Here is a 24095-nt window from a genome sequence, read left to right on the forward strand (position 1 = left end):
TTTCTTTGAACAACTTTCACTCCGGTGTCCCAAAACCTTAAGAAAGTGGCAGATATTTTTCAAATGGGGCATAAGAGGTTAAAAGCCTAGAAATACTAAAGTCTGCTATATTCTTCTACCTTTTCTCTCCCAAAGGCCCTGAGGGAGAAGTATGGAATTGAAGACAAGATGGTGTTGCCTTTTGAGCCAGTAAGTTAATATCCCCCATGAACTTACAAAGTTATATTTCACCCAACCAGCTTCAGCACAGAGAGAAAGTAATTCAGTTCAGTCTGTTGAAATGCAGTCTCTCTTCTCTCCTCTCTCCATGTCAGATTCCCATAATTGAAATCCCCGGCTATGGGAACCTGTCCGCTCCTCTGGTGTGTGACGAACTGAAGATTCAGAGTCAGAACGACAGAGAGAAGTTGGTCGAAGCCAAGGAGAAGGTCTACCTCAAAGGATTCTATGAAGGCGTGAGTCTCATTCTACCTAAAGCATTCTATGCCGTTTGGGTTGATTCCTCTGCCCGGGTGAAAAAAGCATGGTTGCAGCAAAATATTAATTCATCCATAGACAACCATGCTTTTTCACCCGGGCACACATGTCTTCTATGGAAACACGTCATGCACCGAAAAAAAGAAAAAGAAAAACTACAACATTTCTACACGTTGTAAGCTTACAGATTAAATGAGTATTTGATGTGGTCAAACAACATGAGAAACAGCTTTGCGTAAACGTTTTTGCAAACCACGGATGTTCCTCTCTCCTTCAGATCATGCTGGTTGACGGCTTCAAGGGCCAGAAGGTCCAGGATGTCAAGAAACCCATCCAGAAGATGTTGATAGACAAGGTACCGCCACCCATATTTGACTTGGAAGCTTTGTGCCAACTTAACACTTATGTTGCTATGATTTTTTCTATTCAATGTCCCACGTTGCCATGGTTACCATAGACTTCCATGTAATTGCGCAATTGTGTAAAAAGTGCACGCCCATGCCTAGCTGATGCACCACGTGTGTGCACACTGTTCACAGCTTTCAAACAAAAAAAATCCGCTTGGAAATCCGTTCAGGCATTCATGATTTATGGGCCATTATGTTTTCTTCAGATGTAAACAAACATGGCTGCCATGTTTGAAAGAATGGGTTGGTATGGGGGTTAAACATGCAATTTCGCGATCGCGATCATGCCTAATACATTTCTGGAGGTCCAAAAAAAAAATTTGAAAATTTTTTTTTTGAATTTTTTCTTTTTTTTTTTTTTTTCAAAAACGGCCCAAACTCGGGAAACTCGGGGTTGGCACAGCGTTGGTATCAATACAAACTCGGGGAAACTCGGGGTCTGCACCAGATGTGTTAACCACTGTGAACCCTATTTGGACATGTCATTATAGGCAAACATGTTCGAAACATAGCAGATCAATACGCTCACAACACATTGGGTGGTAAAAGTGGTAATAAATAAAAGTAGTATTGAATTATAAACCTTTTTAGCGTGCAAAAGTTCCAGGAGTGCATACAAAGTAGTTCCATGGTTATTTTGTGAGTTTGCATGTGTGATTGAAGCCTTAAATTATAAATACGTTGCGTTAGCCTCTAGGTCAGTTCTAGCAAGCAACACAGCGTTCGATTGAGTATGCAGTAAATTAAAACACGTTGTGTTAGCCTCTAGATCAGTTACGTTCTTGCTGGCAAGCATCACAGCGTTCGATGGAGTATGCAGTAAATTAACCCATTTAGGCCTAGAATTATTGACTGCTTTAACCGGTGAAAAATAGCAGATATACAAGCTCACAGCGCGGCACCGAGTGCCGCGCTGCGAGCTTGTAGATCTGCTATTTTTGAAAAAGTCGTGAAAATGTGTGCAAATCTTTGAATATATGTATTTTCAAAGCGAACGGTTGTAACTCAAATTTTGCTTCTGGGTGGTCCCTGGAACTAGATATTTTGAAATGGGGGTCCGTGGCCAAATAAATATCATTTTGAGGGTCCTTCACGTGAAAAGGTTTGAGAACCACTGACATAGTAGTCTCTCAAGAACAGACTAACTGAGCTCCAGTTAAGTGAAAAGGACCTTTTCTTTGACGATGGCCGGCCAGATTGCTGACATAGAAACATCGTTTTTTCAAAAAATCTTAGAAGGATTCAAAAGACACTTATAGAATCGGGTCAAAATTCAAATTTTCACGATTTTTCAAAAATAGCAGATCTACAAGCTCGCAGCGCGGCACTCGGTGCCGCGCTGTGAGCTTGTATATCTGCTATTTTTCAATAGTTAAAGCATAAAATATTGCGTCATAATGTGATCATGCCTAAATGGGTTAAGCTGAGTAATACCTTGTTTATTTCTCCATCCCAGGGAGACGCCCTGGTCTACATGGAGCCTGAGAAGCAGGTCATGTCCCGGTCAGCCGACGAGTGCGTGGTGGCCCTCTGTGACCAGTGGTGAGTGCTGGAAATGTCACTTTGTTTCTAAGATAAACTCAGTAGCTCTATGGCAGAGGGCCAGATAACCCTAGCTAAAGGTGCTGTGATGGATGGCTTTGTTTGCTAACTCTTTTACTGCCAGATGTTTTATTTATTTATTGGGTCTGGCGCCAGCAAAAAGCGGCTTACCTTTGCGACGTTATAGTAGATAGATAGACATTCATTTATTTATTATTATTTATTTTTTTGGGATTGTGCAACATGCACTTTGGCAGACCAGGCAGCAGAGGGCGGCGTCATGCAAGAATTAATGTGAATTTGGCCGTTATGTGTTGCCATCCATTGAGACCAGTCTCTGGCCACAGAGCCACAGGGCCAGAGAAATCAACACGGAAGAGAATTGGTCTCCGTTGATGTTAACGCATAAGGGATTTTTAAGACCATCACTGCGGGCGATGTGATTACAGTACACGGCGGCGCGACCCCTCATCAGCCTACGGACATCAACAAGGTAAACGAACGAACGGCCGTATTGGCGCGACGCGACACAGAGAAATGGGGCGAACGGGAACGTCCGTAGCAGTAAAACAGTTAAAATAAGTGTTCAATAGCACTATATCCCAAAATCACAGCCGTAGTTTGTTCAGTAACAGGGGGTCTCTCAGACAGTCTCTCCAGCTCTTTAGTAAACTGAAAATAGGGATATTTGGATGTAACTGAAACACTAAAATTGAAACGTTCTCCTGTTCCCTCTCCTTTAAATGAAAAATATATATTTAATAATTGCTGTACTATGTGTGATGTTTAGTTAATTGTGCATCGGTCCATTTAGCCACACATATTCTGTGGTGGACAGCAATTCAGCAGAAAGTTATTTTTTTAAAACCGCTGTTGTTTTGAATGAACGTGTAACGTATATTTCTGTCTCATCTTTCAGGTACCTGGACTATGGTAACGCAGAGTGGAAACAGCAGGCCAATGACGTTCTCAAGCCTTTGGAGACGTAAGACATTTCGCCGCATGTCCCTTGTCTCCATCGTGGGGCTGCTGTTAGAGCATTCTTTACAGAGTAGAGCAGGGGTCTTCAACGTTTTCAGGCCGGGGACCCCCAAACTGATGGGGAGATGGAGCAGGGACCCCCTACCACCTCGTAGGGTGGGGGGGTCGGGGCTACGACATCATTTATTTTTATTTTAAACAAGTACAAGTTACAGCGAGCAGGGTGGGCCGTACCACTACCATTTCTAAGCATACTACTTATTAACTGAGAACAAATAATAATATCAACAATCTGTCAATTGCATAGTAATCATGTATTCAAGCTATTCAAAATGGATAGGATCATGAATAAATGTGGAAAATGGCAAAAAAAAGAAGAAGAAAAAACCCCCTTTTTTTTTTTTTTTTTTTTTTAATCAAGCAATAATTTCGCGGACCCCCTGCAGTACCTCCGCGGACCCCCTGTTGAAGACCCCTGGAGTAGAGTGTTCTATACCAGTGTTTCTCAACCTTTTTTCTGCATGGGCACACTTTTCATGTCCCAAGAATCCATGGGCACACCAACACAATACAGGGGTGTAAATATTGTCACTGCCGGGAAGAAACCTTGTATCTCCAAGTTTCAATTGTGTACGTTTCTTCGCAAAGTAAAGCCCTGCTTCATCATACAAGGCTGTCACACAACAGTAGTGAAAACAGCAGATCTACAAGCACACAACGCCTCGCACCGCACGGCGTTGTGTGCTTGTAGATCGGCTGTTTTCACTAGTTTAAATCATTTTTAAAATGATAAATACAATACTGGCTTTCAAGCAGTTTCAAGGGGCACACTTGACCCTTCTCAGGGGCACACCAAAGGTCCCCAGGCACAGTGGTTGAGAAACACTGTTCTATACTGCAGTCTATGTGTGTACTGTCGGTGTTCTCTACAGCAGTGGTTCTCAAACCTTTTAGCTCCAGACCCAAAAGAGACATTTGATATTTGCCCGGGACACAAACTAGAAGGAATAGCATATCTAGAAGCTCACAACGCATCGCTTCACACCATGTTGTGAGCTTGTTATTGTTATTTTCACTACTCCTAAAGGTGTCTCCACACCAAACAGCCTACAGGAGACTACTTCTGACTGTACACAGACTGCAAAGAACTGCAAAGAACTGCAAAAAACTAAGCACTTTTATTTTTTCAGACAACGCCGACTGTAGTTACTGTATGGCTGTGGTGCCAGGTCTGCTCGTTATAAGCAACGTTGATCCTGTTTTCCTATAATGTTGCTAGTTGTGGGTTGCTTTTGTTTGGGCTTGTTTCTGAAGTGTAGTTGCTTATTTGGCCTTGCTTTCAACATTATTTTATAAAATAACTAATGTAATAGAGCTCAGAGGTGAAACTGGTCGCTGCTTTTGGGCTTATTTTCATAGACCTGGTCGCTTATTTCACTCACAGAATCTGGCAACCATCAGGCACTGTGTGTTCTCCGTGCAGAGGAGAAGGGAAAAAAAAGAACAACAACAACACGGGGAGCTGCTGCACTATTTACTAGCTTTGCTTTGGATCAGATTGGAATAGGAACTGAGAGTTGAGATTGAGAATATGGTATTTAGTAAAAATATGCGACGGGAAAATGTCTCTGGCTTATTTTGGCTTGGTTTTGCAACAGTAGCAAACTATTCTACAACTCCCTCAATCTTACCGACGGCCAGGGGCGACTGAACAAAACTGAGCAAGTCCAGTTTTCCAGTTTTCGGTCGATAACGTTCCCGACCCGCTGCCGAAAACCTGACAATGAGCTCCCGTTCGGCAAACGACGCTATCCGCCGCCTTCCGCCGCTATCCGCCGCCGATTCGGCCACGAATCTGTTTGGTTAAAAGTGGCCTTTAGACATTTGTTTTCTTTTTTTCTTAAAGATGTTCTTTTTGGGGGGCTTTTATGCCTTTATTGGATAGGACAGTAGATAGATACCTTTATTATCCCACGGGGGAAATTCAGTTGCCCAGAGGCAGCACAGCAGTTAAAGGTCACCAGTTACAAAGAAAAAGAGTACTGTTGTGTACAGTCAAAAAAGCTGTCGTAAAAAGAAAGAAGAATATATACATAAAGTGACCAAGAAACATTCAACGCTCATAAGTGACACGTCACACACTAAAAAGCAATGCTCAAAGCACAACCTAAAGGACAACTTCACCTCTGGGACAACCAGATCTTATTTTATTGTTGTTTGGGACACGATCAAGTTATTATCGATCTGTGCTTTGAGATATTTTAGTAGTTCAGCATGACTAGTGAAGCATTTTGCATCATATGATGCAAAATGAACACAGATTGAACACAAACGATAACTCAAGATTGTGTTGATCGTGTCCCAAACAACAATAAAATTAGATTTGGTTGTCCCAGGGGTGAAGTGGTCCTTTAACAAACAGTGCCAAACAAAAGTGTACATAACAGTCAATGCTAGTCAGTGCAACACAAGTACCTCACCGCCATATCAACACAGCAATAGTACTCAATTCAACCCACACAACCCAACAGTGCAGGGCCAAAAAATAAGTGTCCATAGTCAGTGCAAATAAATCAAGACTAAGGAAAAAAAAAAGAAAAAAAAAAGTAGACTGACAGGAAATGGGAGACGGGGAGTGACATGCGTCTGGATCGGGAATCGAACCGGCGGCGCCGTCAGGCATCAATGCCTATGTGGCAATGCCTATGTGGTATGCGCCTGGACCAGTAGGGCAGCGGGCGCCCCGACATTTGTTTTCTAATTTATGGAATTTAATACATTTTTATTGTATCTATTAATTAACTCATTGAGTGCCACCCCTTTCACCACTAGAGGGCGCCCAGTGGCCATAGAAAATCCCATAGAGATATGCTGGTATATGCAGAAGCCCTGCAGCCATGACTTGCCTGAACACTTTCCTTTGTGCATGTACAGGAAGAGGTTGAAGTTAGCTTGAAGTTAGCTATTGGCTACCAAGCATTTTAGAAGCCTTATTTTCGTCAACTTAGCCATGATTAAACCTTGCACACCTCATGCATGGGAAAAAAACAGAGAAGAATGAGCTCTAAAAAATCCAATGCAATCCTGGATTGCATTGAAGTGGATTTGTGCAGTTTGTTCACAGCTTTCAAACAAAAAAATCCGATTGGAAATCCGTTCAGGCATTCTTGAGATAATCGCCATTATGTTTTACATGTTATGTAAACAAACATGGCTGCCCTGTATGTTAGATGGGGTTGTATGGGGGTGGAACATGCAAAATCGCGATTGAAATCATGTTCACTAGATTTGATGGGGTCCAAAAAAAAAAAAAAAAAAAAAAAAAAAAATTTTAATATCCCGAACATGTTCGGGATAGGCACTCTGGTATGCGATAATATATCCCGAACTAATTCGGGATAGGCACTCAATGAGTTAAAAGATTTAGAAAAATAATTCACAGCTAGAAGGTCCTGGGTTCGATTCCCGCCGGGGGACACTGTGGGTGCTGGGGGCGTGTTCCCTCCTCCGCGTCATCAGTGCCCACACCCTAGGTGGGGTTGGCAAAAGGGCCTTTCTGTGTGGAGTTTGCATGTTCTCCCCGTGTCTCCTAGGGTAGATACCCTCACAAAAACATGCAGTAATCCTGGTCTCTATAAAGCCTCCCCCTGGCCAGCCGGGGCGCCTGATGGAGGGGAATGGAACTGGTTGGAATAACGTGTTCCTTCCATGTGCTACGTCCAACCGGGGAAGCTCCCCCTGTCAGGTGATAAGAAGCGGCCTGCTCACTCCTCATGCATTGAAGGAAGCATGAGCTCAGTTCGGGGCCCTCCCCAGGTTGGCAGAGGGAGAGTAGAGCCCAGGATCACAGCTTAGGCAATTGGCACCGGGTGAAAAAATGGGTTACAAAAATCGTGGGATAAAAATTCATAAAAAAATAAAAATAATTAAATATTTTTCCTTTAATGAAAACCTTAGCTTGTAGGAAAGAAAACATTAAGGGACCCATAGAAATGTGCCTGTTTGGGAACCACTGCTCTACAGTATGTTGTGTGTTGGTTCCACTGTCCAGGTTCTGTGAGGAGACCAGGAAGAACTTTGAAGCAACACTGGCATGGCTCCAGGAGCACGCCTGCTCTCGCACATATGGCCTCGGTGAGTGTGTGTGTGTGTGTGTGTGTGTGTGTGTGTGTGTGTGTGTGTGTGTGTGTGTGTGTGAGTGTGAGTGTGGGGACAGGTTTTTATTACTTTGTGAGGGCCAAATGTCCCCACAAGTATAGTAGAATTGGAGAAATAGACATTATGGGGACCAAATAGTAGGTCCCCACAATGGTTAGGGATAGAGGTTAGGGTAAGGCCACAGGAAATGAATGGAAGTCTATGTAATGTCCCCACAACCTATGAAAACTACGCGTGTGTGTGTCTGTGTCTGTGACTGTGACTGTGCTCTGTGTATGCACGCACGCACGCACGCGCTTGTATGTCCATCTGCATGTTTGGAAAAGTAGCGCCTTCAACCACTGCAGGTTAGTTTATACTGTAATTGGTCCCCTCCTTTTTTCCCCTCTACACCAAATCTCCTCGTTTATAATTGCTGATCTAAAAGCTTGTAGTGGCTATGTTTAGGCCTGTCATAATTATTGCATAATCGTCTAATGGCAATTATTTGACATAATCATCATAATCGTTTAAATGTTGAAAAATGTTTATAAAGCAGATCTACAAGCTCACAACGCCTTGCCATGCGACGCGTTGTGAGTTTGTAGATCGGCTATTTCCACTATCAATGTTATTTTTGAAGTACAATGTTGTCAAATATTGTCAGTCGTTTCTTTGTATATTTCGTCAAACGCAATTATTTGAGTGAAAATTAATCGGCATGTAAAATGTCATAATGGTGACAGCCCTAGCTATGTTTTGAGTACCTGATCCAGAACAGGGATAGCAGGGCTCATGTTCTCAGGCTGTTTAACCCATTTAGGCCTGAACACATTATGACGCAATATTTTATGCTTTAGCTATTGAAAAATAGCAGATATACAAGCTCGCAGCGCGGCACCGAGTGCCGCGCTGCGAGCTTGTAGATCTGCCATTTTTGAAAAATCTTGAAAATTAGAATTTTGACCCGATTCTATAAGTGTCTTTTGAATCCTTCTAAGGTTTTTGGAATGTCAGCAATCTGGCCAGCCATCGTCAAAGAAAAGGTCCTTTTCACTTAACTGTCTGTTCTTGAGAGACTACTATGTCAGTGGTGCTCAAACCTTTTCATGTGAAGGACCCCCAAAATGATATTTATTTGGCCACGGACCCCCATTTCAAAATATTTCGTTCCAGGGACCACCCGGAAGCAAAATTTGAGTTACAAACGTTCGCTTTGAAAATACATATAATTCAAAGATTTGCACACATTTTCACGACTTTTTCAAAAATAGCAGATCTACAAGCTCGCAGCGCGGCACTCGGTGCCGCGCTGTGAGCTTGTATATCTGCTATTTTTCACTGGTTAAAGCAGTCACTAATTCTAGGCCTAAATGGGTTAATGCTAGATTGCCTGTGGACGATAGAGGGAGCTAGAGGACTGATGATAAAACCCACTGCCACATACCTTTGTGCTCAAAATGATTCAATCCCCCTCTGCAAATCTGGTTTATTGGCTAAATTCACAAACTGTCAACTGAACGAAATAAATAAATCATACAACAATGTAAATAGCTCAACAAAAATACTATTTGTAGTGTTTTCTTTCCAAATTCAATGCTGAATGCCACTTTCAATGCCACTTTCAATTATTCAACTCTTAATTACACCTGAACACATCTGTAATTAACTGTAATCGACTAATCAATGGCTTTAAATAGTTGCATCAGATGTGCAACCCTGGCCTGACTAGAAGTTTGTTGACTGTGATTCGAGCAGAAACATGGCTAAGGAGTGGTCAGAAAAGTTCAGAGAAGTACAAAAAAGAAAAAGGATTTAAAGCCATACTGTGTAAGATGCCCAACTAGTGGTCATTAGCCCTATAGCAAACCGCGGTCGCGTCCGCGTCTTTCGGACGTTTTTCGTACCTTCAGACCCCCGCGTCTGCCTCCACCTCGCTGAGATCTATCTTTTAAGGGGTCCCTTGTTCCTGTGCGTTCAGTAATTCCAGAGATACGGACTCCATCACCCTGCCTGGTAGGCGAAATTACCTAGAGAAGGGATGGTACAAACGGGCGACAACAAATATGGCTGCCATAGCGACCCCACTTCAAGATGCGCTGTGATTGGCCGGCAGTTGTATAACCCTCGCTGTGATTGGCCGGTAGTGTGATGACGCAATTTTGGCGCGAGATCCGGTCCACGGCAAGGATCTCAGTTTACATACAGAGAAGGCTTTACAGGCTGAAATTCACGGCGCGGATCTTCTAAAACTTTTGTGATTTAATAGTTAGGAGAATTTTAAGATTTGTTTTATAAAAAAAGTTACATAGTACAACTTTAAAACAATTGCAGACACTGAATGTTCCAAAAAGTATGGTTTTGAGCATAGTTCACAAGTTCTAAGTCAAAGGAACAGTGGCTATACTAATAAACCTTATTTTCAGAGGGGTTCGAATAATTTCGAGCACAACGGTATCTATTGCTTTGTCTAAATTATAGTGTGGAAAAGTTCATTATTTCCAGTAATTTTGTTAAAAAAAGTAGAGAAAGAAAAAACATAATATTCTAGATACGTTGCACATGCAGTGAAATATTCAAAGCCTTTTTTGTTTCAATTTAGATTGTTATGGCATACAGCTCAGGAAAATCAAAAATCCATATCTCAAAATACTACAATATTACACAAGCGAGACCTTTCAAAACAATTGAAGGACACTTGAACCTTCTGAAGTCAGAGTAGCTTGAGGTCCAAAGTGAAATTTCCGCAGTCAGTGATGATTTGGGATGCTATGGCATCTGCTGCTTCCAATTCAATTAACCCATTTAGGCCTGAACACATTATGACGCAATATTTTATGCTTTAACTATTGAAAAATAGCAGATATACAAGCTCACAGCGCGGCACCGAGTGCCGCGCTGCGAGCTTGTAGATCTGCTATTTTTGAAAAATTGTGAAAATTAGAATTTTGACCCGATTCTCTAAGTGTCTTTTGAATCCTTCTAAGATTTTTGGAAAAAAACTATGTTTCTAGGTCAGCAATCTGGCCAGCCATCGTCAAAGAAAAGGTCCTTTTCACTTAACTGGAGCTCAGTTAGTCTGTTCTTGAGAGACTACTATGTCAGTGGTTCTCAAACCTTTTCATGTGAAGGATCCCCAAAATGATATTTATTTGGCCACGGACCCCCATTTCAAAATATCTAGTTCCAGGGACCACCCAGAAGCAAAATTTGAGTTACAAACGTTCGCTTTGAAAATACATATATTCAAAGATTTGCACACATTTTCACGACTTTTTCAAAAATAGCAGATCTACAAGCTCGCAGCGCGGCACTCGGTGCCGCGCTGTGAGCTTGTATATCTGCTATTTTTCACTGGTTAAAGCATTCAATCATTTCTAGGCCTAAATGGGTTAAACAAACTCAATAGCCGTGAATTACTCTTACTGTATATGTAGCACCGTGAAACACAACGTCCCACAGGTAAATTGTTCAGACCTCAGCTCATGCTGTTTGTTGCATTCTCCGCTCAAAGATCCGTCTTTGGAGGGCAAACTTGACATAAAACACCTCCCGCTCAGTACAAAGTAGACTGCGACTGATTCGCTTTTTCATGTCTTTATGTGCTTGTCACTCCCTAGTTCTATCACTCTGTGCGTGTGCAGTGTAGTGTTGTCAGAACATGTCACCACCATGAAATTTTTTATGGCAATTAATTGTTGTACAGAAGCAAAGATCAGAAGTTTAAAATGTTCGCTTTAAAATAATATATATTCAAAGATCTTTTGATATATTTAAAAAATAGCAGCTCTACAAGCTCATAGCGGGGCACCGAGTGCTGCGCTATGAGCTTGTATATCTGCTATTTTTTGAAAGGCCAAAGTATAAAAAAGAATGGTTAAAGTGTTTACGTGACACAGATACGTTCCCGGTCTTAATGGGTTAACAATTTAATTGTGTTTTGGCACTGAATATTGAAAACTGTAAACCCAATTTTTACATTTCTTTTAGGCTTTGTAAAAAAAAGATTGAATGGCCAAAACAGGCAATGCATTTAATTCATTGAGTGCCTATCCCGAACTAGTTCGGCTTTATTATCGCATCCCAGAGTGCCAATCCCGAACTAGTTCGGCTTTTTAATTAAAAAAAAAAAAAAAAAAAAAAATTGTCCTCTGTTTACAGAGGACGATATTTGCCGATATTTGCTGATATTTACCATCCACTCCAATGCAATCCAGGATCTTTAGAGCTCATTTTCTCTGTTTTTTCTCCCATGCATGAGGTGTGCAAGGTTTAATCATGGCTAAGTTGACGAAAATCTAAATCTAAAATGCTTGGTAGCCAATAGCTAACTTCAAGCTAACTTCATCCTCTTCCTGTACATGCTCAAAGGGAAGTGTTCTGGCAAGTCATGGCTCCAGGGCTTGGGCATGCATTACCAGCATATCTCTATTATTCTCTGGTCACTGGGCGCCCTCTAGTGGTGATAGGCTGGCATTAAATGAGTTAATACGTTTATCAGTCCCTCCAGAAAAATGAGGGCAAACATCCTTCCATTATTCGATGGAATATGCATGAATTCACACCAAAAAAACGTAAATTGCACAGAACTGGGGCACTACAGCTGTGTTAAAGCTGTATCTAACACTTCAAATGGCCATATCCCGGTGACTATTGCTCTTATCACTGCAACATGGGATGAAACCTGTAAATATAGTTTCGGGAAAATAGACGATCTACAAGCTCACAATGTGTCACATCGAGACGCGTCGTGGTTTTTCAACATGCGATGAATGGAAACAATGCTGACGATCGTGCAAAAAATAATTGTGATGTATCTCAAACAGTTGCGATCCGGCGATTATGTAATAATTGTGACTTGGGATGAGACGATATGAACGTTTGATTTCACGACTATTGTGACCAAAGAAATCGTGATTTTACGATAAATTTAAATCTCCACAATATGATTATCGCGAGTGTTTTTTATCATAATAAACGATAAGCTTACCGTCCCATCCCTAGGCTATTATAATGTTGTTCCTTTGTTGCTACAGGAACACGTCTTCCGTGGGACCAGAAGTGGCTGATCGAGTCCCTGTCAGACTCCACCATCTACATGGCCTACTACACGGTGGCTCACCTGCTGCAGGGCGGGGTGCTCAACGGACAGGGACCCTCACCACTGGGCATCAGGTACGCTAAACCAGGGGTTTTCAAAGTGGGTGACGGGGCACCCCGGGGTGCCGTGACGGCAGTCCAGGGGGTGCCACGAGATAATTCGATAATATTTGGAATTGGACACTTGAAAAAATATTTAGTATCATTTTAAACTTGAAGTACAAAGTTATTTTCTGTCAGTTCTGACCAAAATGGCTATTATCTCAACGTTTTCCTCGCAACATAATCACTAAAATATCGTCACTGTCGGGCAGAAACCTCGTATATCCAAGTTTCAAATGTGTACGTCTTTTGGTAAAAGCAAAGCCCTGCTTCATCATACAAGACTGTCGCACAAAACTAGTGAAAACAGCCGATCTACAAGCACACAATGATAAATACAAAACGAACGGTTTTGGACATACAAGGTTTCCACCCGACAACGACGATATGCTATAAATATAAGGTGCTGGGAGTGAAAATTATAATATAGGGGTGCCTCGGATTAAAAAAATATGTTTGGGAACCCCTGCGCTAAGCAACCAGGGTTGGGAACCGGTAGCTTCAGAGGAACCGCATCCAACATTGACCCATCAAGACCTGAAAATACCTAAAAGTTCCTAATGGTTTTCTGAAGAACGCATGTTTCTTTATCTGTGGTGCACAAGGTTTTTAATGTCTAGGACCCCTAGAATTATATGGATTTGACCACGGACCCCCATCTCAAAATATTTTGTTCCAAGGGAGCAAAGATTTTAGTTAAAGATTTTCTTTGGAAAAGAATATATTTTCAAAGATTTGCACAAATGTTCCAAGTTTTTTCAAAAATAGAAGATCTACAAAGTTCATAGCGGCACTCACTGCCACGCTATGAGCTTGTATATCTGCTATTTTTGAATAGCCAAAGTATAAAAAATAATGGATGATAAGTGGTTATGAATATCTTAGTGAGTTAAAGAACCGGAGTCGATTCCATCAGATTTGGAACTGTTTCTGCAACCATTTTTTTTTTTTTTTTTTTTATTCACACTGTCAGAGCTTTCATGTGGACTTCACGTCTGCCATACAAGTGCGATACCGGTGGATCCCAAACTTTGACATTCCATGGACCACCATGACTCGGAGATTTGTACAAATGGAACCAAATCATTTGGTTCCATTTGTACACACTATTGATGATCCGTATCATCATTACCACACAGTTTGTGGGGTTATAGCTGAGTAGCCATAACCTTGTAGTAAGCACATTTCCACGTTGGCTACTTGACGACAACTAGTGCAATTTTCATTAATATTACGATTATTATTAATATTATTATTTTATTTTATTTTACCCTCCAATGTTGGCTTTAACACTTTTGTTGCTATCAATTAAATCTCTTTGAAGGTCCGCGATGCCATGGTCTCCATAGACTTCCATGTAATTCATAGTGCACGGATCATGCACTCCCATGCCTAGATCATGCACCACGTGTCTGCACGCTGTTCACAGCTTTCAAACAAAAAAATCCGCTTGGAAATCCAATTATATGATTTACTACATACCCTTTGTTTAGCGATTTCAGGCATTCATGAGATATCAGCCATTACGTTTTTACATTATGTAAACAAACATGGCCGCCATGTTTGAACAATGGGGTTTGTTATGGGGTTAAACATGCAATTTCGCGATCACGATCATGCGTAATACATTTTTTGAGTTAAAAAAAAACATTTTTGAAAAAAAAAATATTTGGAAAAAAAAAGTTTTCTTTTTCTTTCTTTGTACAGGGTATGCTACACACACGTTTTGCTATGGCAAAACGCTGATGAAAAAGGCTACAGACATACGACATATGACATCACTAGACAAACATGATGCTACGTACACACATTTTACTATGGCAAAACGCTGAGGAAAAAGGCTGCAGACCACCGCAGACCACCAGACCAAAGCAGTTTCAGTTTCTCCACCAATCAGTTTTCCTCCAATCAGGATAGAGTGGGGCCTTCCTCCAATCATGGTCGCGTGGGGGGCGGGCCTTACACGCACCAAGGCCCGCCCCCTGCCTGTCACCTACATGATAACTGAAAATGAAAATCACTTACCCTACCTTTAAGTATTTGCATTCTTAGTTTTGCACTTGATTGTAAATGAGGGCCATTTCTTTACACAAGTAAAAGATCTCTCTCTCTCTCTCTCTCTCTCTCTCTCTCTCTCTCTCTCTCTCTCTCTCTCCCTCTCCCTCTCCCTCCCCCCCAGGCCAGAGCAGATGACCAGAGAGGTGTGGGACTTCATCTTCTTCAAGACGTCTCCCTTCCCCAAGACGGACATCCCCAACGAGTACCTGCAGAAGCTGCGGCGGGAGTTTGAGTACTGGTATCCCGTGGACGTGCGCGTGTCGGGCAAAGACCTCGTCCCAAACCACCTGTCGTACTACCTCTACAACCACGTGGCCATGTGGCCCAAAGACAAGTATGTTTGTATGTCTTTACTACTCGAGTGTTGCAAAATGGCATGGTTTAAATTTAACCCATTTAGGGCCTAGAATTATTGAATGCTTTAACCAGTGAAAAATAGCAGATATACAAGCTCACAGCGCTGCGAGCTCGTAGATCTGCTATTTTTGAAAAAGTCGTGAAAATGTGTGCACATTTTTGAATATATGTATTTTTAAAGCGAACGTGTGTAACTCAAATTTTGCTTCTGGGTGGTCCCTGGAACTAAATGAAAAGGTTTGAGCACCACTGACATAGTAGTCTCTCAAGAACAGACTAACTTCGCTCCAGTTAAGTGAAAAGGACCTTTCCTTTGACGATGGCTAGCCAGATTGCTGACATAGAAACATAGGTTTTTCTTATAGAATCGGGTCAAAATTCAAATTTTCACGATTTTTCAAAAATAGCAGATCTCTACAGCTGTGAGCTTGTATATCTGCTATTTTTTTAATGGTTCAGGTCTAAATAGCTTAAAACCTTGTCTCTAGTGCCGGGACACGAAGGACAGAGGACAGCAAAACACGACTGAAGCCAGTCGTGTATTTATGTATTAATTTTTGAGCATTTAGACTTCCATGGTATGTGTGATGGAATTAGCTAAACTTATGGAAAGGAAAGCCCAGAGTACTCACTTTTACAAACATGGCAACAGCTGGTTGCCATGCCAACACTGGAGCCTTTTGATTGGCTAGTGGTACAGGCCTCACATCATTGGCTCTATGCCGATCATGTGATTTTTGGCAGTTTCCTTACTCTGAACTGACTAAAAACAATTCGAAAGGGTGGGGGCCGTGGGGGGAGAGTGATCCAATCTTTTTGGCATAATCACTGCAGCTTCCAAAAAAAACATTCGTATTTTGGCTTGTTTTTCTTTTTGGCATTATAATCACTGCAGCTTCCAAAAAAACATTTGTACTTTTTTTTGTTCTTTTTACGAATATATATTTTTTAATTCATTTGTTTACGTGTCATTTTGTTTTTGTAACAAATGTTTACGAGTAAAAAAAAAAGGCAAAGTACGAATACAAATTATTATTGTCACAAAAATAACCCCATAGGTTTACTCAAATACATGTGAATACAGTGCTTCACTAAGTATCGTGCAGGCAGTGGTGTAAAGAAACTAAGTACATTTACTCAAGTACTGTACTGTAGAGCATGGGTCTTCAACGTTTTCAGGCCAAGGACCCCTTATAGTCAGGGAAAGTTAGCAGAATAACTGTCAAATCTGGGAATAAATTCCTTACCAATCAACTTCTTCACCAATGTGTTCATAAAGGTGTCTAGTAACATATCTAACAAAGATTGAAATTCAACATCCCATTTGCACGAAAAAACATTCCTTGGGCCAAAAATGGACCCCTTACACCTTGTGAAAAGTGACGACTCATCACTAAACCATTGTTTTTCTGCGTCTGATTTTGGCCCAATGAATGTTTTTCGTGCAAAACAAATGCTTGCAATGGATTCAGAATAATTAAAAACACCTAGTTAGACCCCTAACATGCTACTTAAAGCATATTTTTGGGAGTGATTTTTTCCCTTATAGTGCAGTGTATAGTAAGTGGATGAGACCCAGAATTACCCTAGCTGTCAAATATTTTGCTAGGGATGTTGAATTTCAATCTTTGTTAAATATGTTACTAGACACCTTTACAAACACATTGGTGAAGAAATCGTTTGGTAAGGAATTTATTCCCAGGGTTTTATTAAAATTCCCTGACTATTAGCTGAGAGAGAGATGAAGCAGGGACCCCCCACAACCTTGTCAGAGATTCCATAGTTTCAGCACAATCATCAGTGTATTTTGGATTCATGTCAATTTGTGTTTTCAGATATTTAACCACTTGAAATGTAACTTGAACCTTTCACTGCCGAAAATAGCCGATCTACAAGCTCACAACGCCTCGCAGCTTGTAGATCAGCTATTTTTGGCTAAAGTTCTCAGAATATGGACACTATAGGGTTCAAGTGGTTAATATAAAAAAAGTTTCTATCACTCAAAGATTTGGAGGACCCCCTGTAGTAACTCTGAGGACCCCCTAGGGGTCCCGGACCCCTTGTTGAAGATCCCTGCTGTAGAGAGCAAGAGATAGACACAGAGAGATCCAGGCAAGTCCACAGGCGTGCTTCATGGAGGCCCGGTCCGGAGTCAAACCATGACCCCAGTCCCTCCGAACCCCAGCTTTTAGTGGAACACCTGCTGGGTTCTGTCTAGCTACTGTTTTGAGCAGAGTTTTTAACCCATTTAGGCCTGAACACATTATGACGCAATATTTTATGCTTTAACTATTGAAAAATAGCAGATATACAAGCTCACAGCGCGGCACCGAGTGCCGCGCTGCGAGCTTGTAGATCTGCTATTTTTGAAAAATCGTGAAAATTAGAATTTTGACCCGATTCTATAAGTGTCTTTTGAATCCTTCTAAGATTTTTGGAAAAAACCTATGTTTCTATGTCAGCAATCTGGCCAGCCATCGTCAAAGAAAAGGTCCTTTTCACTTGACTGGAGCTCAGTTAGTCTGTTCTTCAGAGACTACTATGTCAGTGGTTCTCAAACCTTTTCATGTGAAGGACCCCCAAAATGATATTTTTTTGGCCACGGACCCCCATTTCAAAATATCTAGTTCCAGGGACCACCCAGAAGCAAAATTTGAGTTACAAACGTTCGCTTTGAAAATACATATATTCAAAGATTTGCACACATTTTCACGACTTTTTCAAAAATAGCAGATCTACAAGCTTGCAGCGCGGCACTCGGTGCCGCGCTGTGAGCTTGTATATCTGCTATTTTTTAATAGTTAAAGCATCCACAAATGTTAGGCTTAAATGGGTTAATCTGTCTCATCTCTTCAACAACCTCTTTCATTTGGTGAAAGAACTCTTGAACAGGACGTTCCGGCCAGACATCACAGGTACAGACTTCAGAATCGGTTGCTCCCTGTAGAGAAATGTTGTTGCGTTAATTCCAGCAAATGATCCTTTAAATACATTTTATTTCAATAACTTAAAAGTGTATTTCAAGGTAACTCCTGTAGTAGAAGGAACATGACAATTCAAGGACGGCTCATCTCTGGATGTTATTTCTTCAAGAAATAGCTAATCTTTCACTCAATAGGGGACATGCCCATCGCAAGTTGATGATGTCATAAAACCATGTGTTGTCTATCCCTATGGAATTTATGGCATGCATGTGCAAAAAAAAACACACATTTGAAATATTGATTTGATGCTCATATTAACCATAGGAAGTATATGGAGATAGACCACACATGGTTTCATGACATCATCAACGTGCGGCAGGCATTTCCCCTATTGAGTGAAAGATTAGCTATTCTAGAAGAAATAAAATATTTACTGTGTTTTTAATTTTACATTGTAGTTAGGACAATTATAATGTATTAAGGCATATTTGTCGTATTAGCCAGGGATCCCTTTAAAGCAATGTGGTTGAGTGCCTGCCTGTTCAGGAAACACTGTATTCTTAATGTTTAGGAATACTTACATCTTGTGCTTTGTTCAAGAAATCCTTTGTCAGGTCTATGTGGAGACGTTGTCCCTCAGTGGTGGTACAGTCCCTTTTTATGTTGTTCAGTTCAAGGTCAAAACACTTGTACACATCATTGAAGCAGGATTCCTGTGAACAGAACAGAGATAGTCGTGTTGTTTAGCACCTTAACAGAATGAATATGAGCTTTTTCTAGTTGTATGAACTAGAATTGAAATATTTCAATATTAACACATCGGACGCCCACGTGGTTTTGAGGTCTTAATTTGCTGGTGCCCATGGCAACGCGTCATTTTACCTACCGGCGAGAGTACTGGCGAGAAAAGTAATCCTAGTAAATGTAATCCGAGTATGTCCTGTTTATTTCGCGAAAATCTTTTCTTTCAGTCAGGACCGTTTTTTATCATTTCTAAGCCACAGTGTTTGTGTTACGGCATGTAGAAGAGGCTGCCGTTTTGAGAAAAAAATGAAAAAAGGAAGAGAATCCGGAGAAAACAGCATTTTTGTGCAGCCGCTAAACAGGAAGTCAACGAGACACACAGCACGTCCGGGTGACGTAATTGCGCGCTGCATGTTGGGAAATGGAGTTTGTTTCATCACCGCGGTAGCCAAGTGCAGTAGCTACAGTACAGTATAGTTTACTGTACAACGCGTCAAACGCGTCGTGGGCCTCCAGCGACATCAAAGAAATTGACTTGTAGACACCACGTGGGCATCCGATGTGTTAAAGGACAACTTTGTTTTTTTACAACAAGGGTTCATATTTTAGATTGTAATTAGAGAAAAGAAAAAGTGAGCGTTAAAATGTTTTCATTTGCTTTCTTCTATTGTTTTATCGCGTTTACCGTTCTAAAATGTGGGGCATGCGTACGCATGGGGGCATGCGTGTACAAGTGGCTAAATATGTCTTTTTAGACACAATAAGCCAGCAGTTTCTTTATTGCTATTTACAGTAACACTTCTAGCCTCCATAAGTCACATCCAACCATCAAAGGTTGCGTTGCATCTTGGGAATGGGCTTATTCTGTGTAAAATGACATATTTAGCCACTTGTACGCATGCCCCCAACCACTGAAATAAGAATCTCTAAAACAATAGAAAGAAGTAAATGAAATAATTTTAACACTCTTCTTTTATATTCTTTAATTACAATCTAAAACATGAACCCTTGTTGTAAAAAAACTAAAGTTGTCCTTTAAGTTTTGTTGCTTGTTGTTTTCTTTAGCATAACAAAAAATATTACATTCGGCTTCACCATGTAGGGGAGAGCCGCCTCATTGTAACGCTTCATACCCACGATTGTTATTATAAATTATTGTTAGGCCTAGTGATGCAACTGATACGGACTCCAGAGATCTCTATCTTTATCTATGTATCTATCTATGTATCTATCTATCTATCTATGTCTCTCTCTATTGATAGATTTCTCTCTCTCTCTCTCTCTCTCTCTCTCTCTCTCTATATATCTGTGCATCTGTAGTATAGAAAAAAAAGCCCCATTCGGGGGTTAATCTACCCTACTGTACATTAGTACTATATCATTAGTGGATATACAGGTTTTGTAGCAATAAGGTGGCCAGTGTTTTCAGCGGTTGACTGTCTTTCAGCAAGGCTGGATTGGGCTAAATATTTGACAAGTGACATTGAATTGCCTATCAATTAAAGCCTGCACATATCAAATCAAGTCTGCACATAACATACGGTTATAGACGTATCCACAGAGCGCTGACCTGTTTGCTGTGTCTGTGGATTTAATTAGTCTATACCAATGGTTCTCAAACTTTTTGCACCAAGTACCACCTCAGAAAATATTTGGGTCTCCAAGTACCACCATAATGACTGATGTTAAAATACAGCATACAGCGATGCTACATAGTCCTACCCTAGGTAGGACTATGTGTATTGCTAACACCTTGCTAGCAATACACATTGCTATTGCTAACACCTACCCAAACCCATCCTATCTAGCGATGCTGGTCAAATAGAAGGCTTAGTTCCAATTAATATATTAAAAAAATATAACACACACACACACACACACACACGCGCGCGCACACACACACACACACACACACACACACGTAATCATTTATTTATGTTCACATACACACACACGTAATCATTTATTTATGTTCACATTTTACAAGAAAACATCTTGAACACAAATACTGGTAGATGCACTCATCAGGTTCAGAACCTCTTTGATACTGTATGTCTAGTCTTAGTCTATGGACACAGGAAGCAGTGTCTCCTGACTCTCCTCCATATGTGGCGGCTGCCTATTATCACAGATATTGAGCAGAATTTGGCCAATGCTTTTGGCTTGGAAATTCCTGCCGTCTGCAAACCCCTTACGACTAGTCTGTCTCTGTGGACATGGCCAAGGCTTCAAAATATATATTCCAAACACAAGTAGTTTACAGTTGTACCCAAGTTGTTCAATCTCATTTTTGAGAAGTTGGTATTTTAAATTAGAACCTTGGCAAGGAATGTCTCTTCCAGACTATAGTCAAACGTACAGCCTACTTCTAAGATAGTGACTTCTCACTCACTCACTCACTCACTCACTCACCCTCTCACTCACTCACTCACTCACACACACACACACACACACACACACTCACCCTCTCTCTCTCTCACTCTCTTCCAGACTATAGTCAAACGTACAGCCTACTTCTAAGATAGTGACTTCTCACTCACTCACTCACTCACTCACTCACTCACTCACTCACTCACCCTCTCACTCACTCACTCACTCACTCACTCACACACTCACCCTCTCTCTCTCACACACACACACACACACACACACACACACACACACACACACACACACATTTTAACCATTTATTTATGTCCACACAAAGGAGATGCATACAAGGACACAAATATTATAGGTGCAGTAGAGTTACATTTACTGTACAAAATCATGCCATATGTCCTCAAGATACAATAGCAAGGCACTTGGTACTCTACGGGTATAAGTAGCAGCGTCTCCGCCATATGTGGCGGCTGCCGATTATAGCGGGGACAGAGCAATACTTTGCCAGCCTTGTTGCCTCTTTTTTTAGGCATCCCAAGTTGTTGAAACCCTCTAACAACCAGCCTGTGGGTATGTCCTAGGCTGCCAAACATAAAAACAAATAGTCTGCACCTGTACCCCAGCTCTGAGATGTAGGAGAGGTTGGTATTTAACAAAGCGGGTGCCCACGAGGTGTCTACGCGACAATTTCTTTGATGTCGCTGGAGGCCCATGACGCGTTGGACGTGTTTACTGTAATTACAGTATAACTTTATATCTCACCGTTAGGTCGGGGCTACGCCTGGATGTAGCCCATTAGCCGCTAGTCGCTTCGAGCCGACGCTGAGAGCATCGCGCGGCGTTTTTCTCCGTATACTCCAATGCATTTCCCCATCTTTAAAGCCCTTTATCTCCGATGTTTGTTTTATGGCTAAAACTGTGGCCGCGTGCGGCAAAATGTCCAAATTTTGATCGGCAGTGAACAGCTATGATCAACACTAGCCCATACAGTAAGTTACACAATAACATCCTGTCTGCGCTCATGTGACCAAGTGACGTCATCACGCATGCATTGACGCAACAGGGCCTCGTATTCTTCTATGGAAGTGCTATGGGGGCACTCAGAGGGGATGACTGGCGCCTCCTAGTGGGCAGTCGATGTGTTAATGACCTTGGTCATGAAAGCTTCCTCTAGGCTAGGGTCAAAGGTGCAGGCCATCTCTAATACAGACACTTCCCTGGACTCTTCATCAACCACAACAACATCTGGTGTATTAGCTGTCAAAGATGCAAAAATGTCCAAGTTATCACAGAGATGAAACATGGATGGATTGACACGGGAATGTTTGTACCTTTCTCACTGAGGTTGCATGATATTTTGATATGTCCTTTGCTATGAGTTCCACTATTCTATCATGGCGTGCTATGTACATCCCTTTGTATGCATAGCAGCCATTCAAGAAGTGTGACAGTGTTTCAGTGATCTGTTCTGTGGTGTGATGCAAGCAATGAGGAACCTGAGTGCTGGGGAACCAGATGGAAATATTGAGTTTGGTGGGAAGGACTTGGCTGTCCTCATTGAGTGCAGTTTTCTTTAGGAATGAGTGTGAGACAGAGTGATCAGCATAGGGGAGACATGCAAGTTGCCCTTGGAGTTTTAGTCCAGTCCAGTGTTGTTGTTGTTGTTGTTGATGCTGGTGGTAGATCCATGAGGACCTGTCTGGCACCTGTAGCTGTTAGCAGGTGACTGTGACCAGCATAGGTGGCTGTTGCCCTGACCTGGATGAGAGGGTCGGTTATAATGTCCTCTGAGACCCTCACAGTCCCAGAGTCAGACCTCACCCACTCCAGAGTCACTCCAGTGCGGACACAGAGGTCGTTCAGATCTGGCCAATCTGACCAGACCCCAAAACCAGCAGAACGGGTCTCAAGTTTCCACTGGGTTTCCTCTTGAATCCCAGAAAGTGGGGACTCTGACTCACTGGCCAGTGGGACCTTACGCCTCCTTAGGTCCAGGAACAGGGAGGATCGAGCCAGCTGCCTTACACACACACACACACACACACACACACACACACACACACACACACACACACACACACACACACACACACACACACACACACACACACACACACACAGTAGTGCTGTTGCGCAGCCTCCACGACCACCGCTCAGTTCACACGGGTGTGATTTATTACAATATAGTAGTAAAATAATACATAAATAAAAAATGTACTCTTACCGTCACTTCGGGAGTGTAGAACAATGAATTTGAGTCCTGTTAGTGTGTAAGAAAGCAGATTATATTAGTCCCAAGAAACTAGTTTAAAATGATGATGGGAAAAAATAAAAGGAAATACAATTTAACATACACATGTAGGCGTTCCGATGAATTCAAGTGAGAAGTCCTTGTCAGAGGAGTCCCTGTCAACAGGACTTGCTTGAAGGCAACCCGAGAGTGTCAACATAACAAGCAGAATAGTGAAAAGTTGCATGCTCCAGCTTTATGTTCAGCTGTTTTTGAGTGCAGCTGTCAGTTGGATGTCTTTTATACAGTATTGTAGTGGTGTGGGTAAAAGGGTGGGTTCATTGTTGCATCAGTGCAACAACACTGCTATTTGTTGGCAAATGTTTCGCCCCAGGATAATGGATGTTGGGGATATTTTGATTTTGATCATTGCGATTACCTAAATCGCGATTTCTTTGGTCACATACTCATTCTGTGCCAGATGCCAAAATGGCTCCAAGGTAGCTGTGCCGAGATTTTGTATGTTTTTCTTTACTATGCAATGAAAAAAAATGATTTTTTTTTTATAATTTTTTTCCCCACAGAAACAGACACAGTTGTTGTGAAAGAATTTTGTCAATCGGACAAATGGTTCCAGAGATAGAGCTGTTTGAA

General features: G+C 41.6%; 1 protein-coding gene across 1 annotated transcript in view; it reads left to right on the forward strand.

Moving 5' to 3' along the window:
* Positions 1-24095, forward strand: part of lars1b (leucyl-tRNA synthetase 1b) — a 71774-nt gene that overhangs the window by 16065 nt on the left and 31614 nt on the right. Inside the window, exons 13-20 of the mRNA XM_080748506.1 lie at positions 136-189; positions 315-455; positions 755-832; positions 2341-2426; positions 3346-3411; positions 7459-7541; positions 12581-12719; positions 14926-15138. Coding sequence (XP_080604632.1) covers positions 136-189; positions 315-455; positions 755-832; positions 2341-2426; positions 3346-3411; positions 7459-7541; positions 12581-12719; positions 14926-15138 — 860 coding nt within the window. The remainder of the gene's footprint in view (positions 1-135; positions 190-314; positions 456-754; positions 833-2340; positions 2427-3345; positions 3412-7458; positions 7542-12580; positions 12720-14925; positions 15139-24095) is intronic.

Source organism: Nannobrachium achirus (genome assembly GCF_963921795.1).
Source record: "Nannobrachium achirus genome assembly, chromosome: 19".
NCBI lineage: Eukaryota > Metazoa > Chordata > Actinopteri > Myctophiformes > Myctophidae > Nannobrachium > Nannobrachium achirus.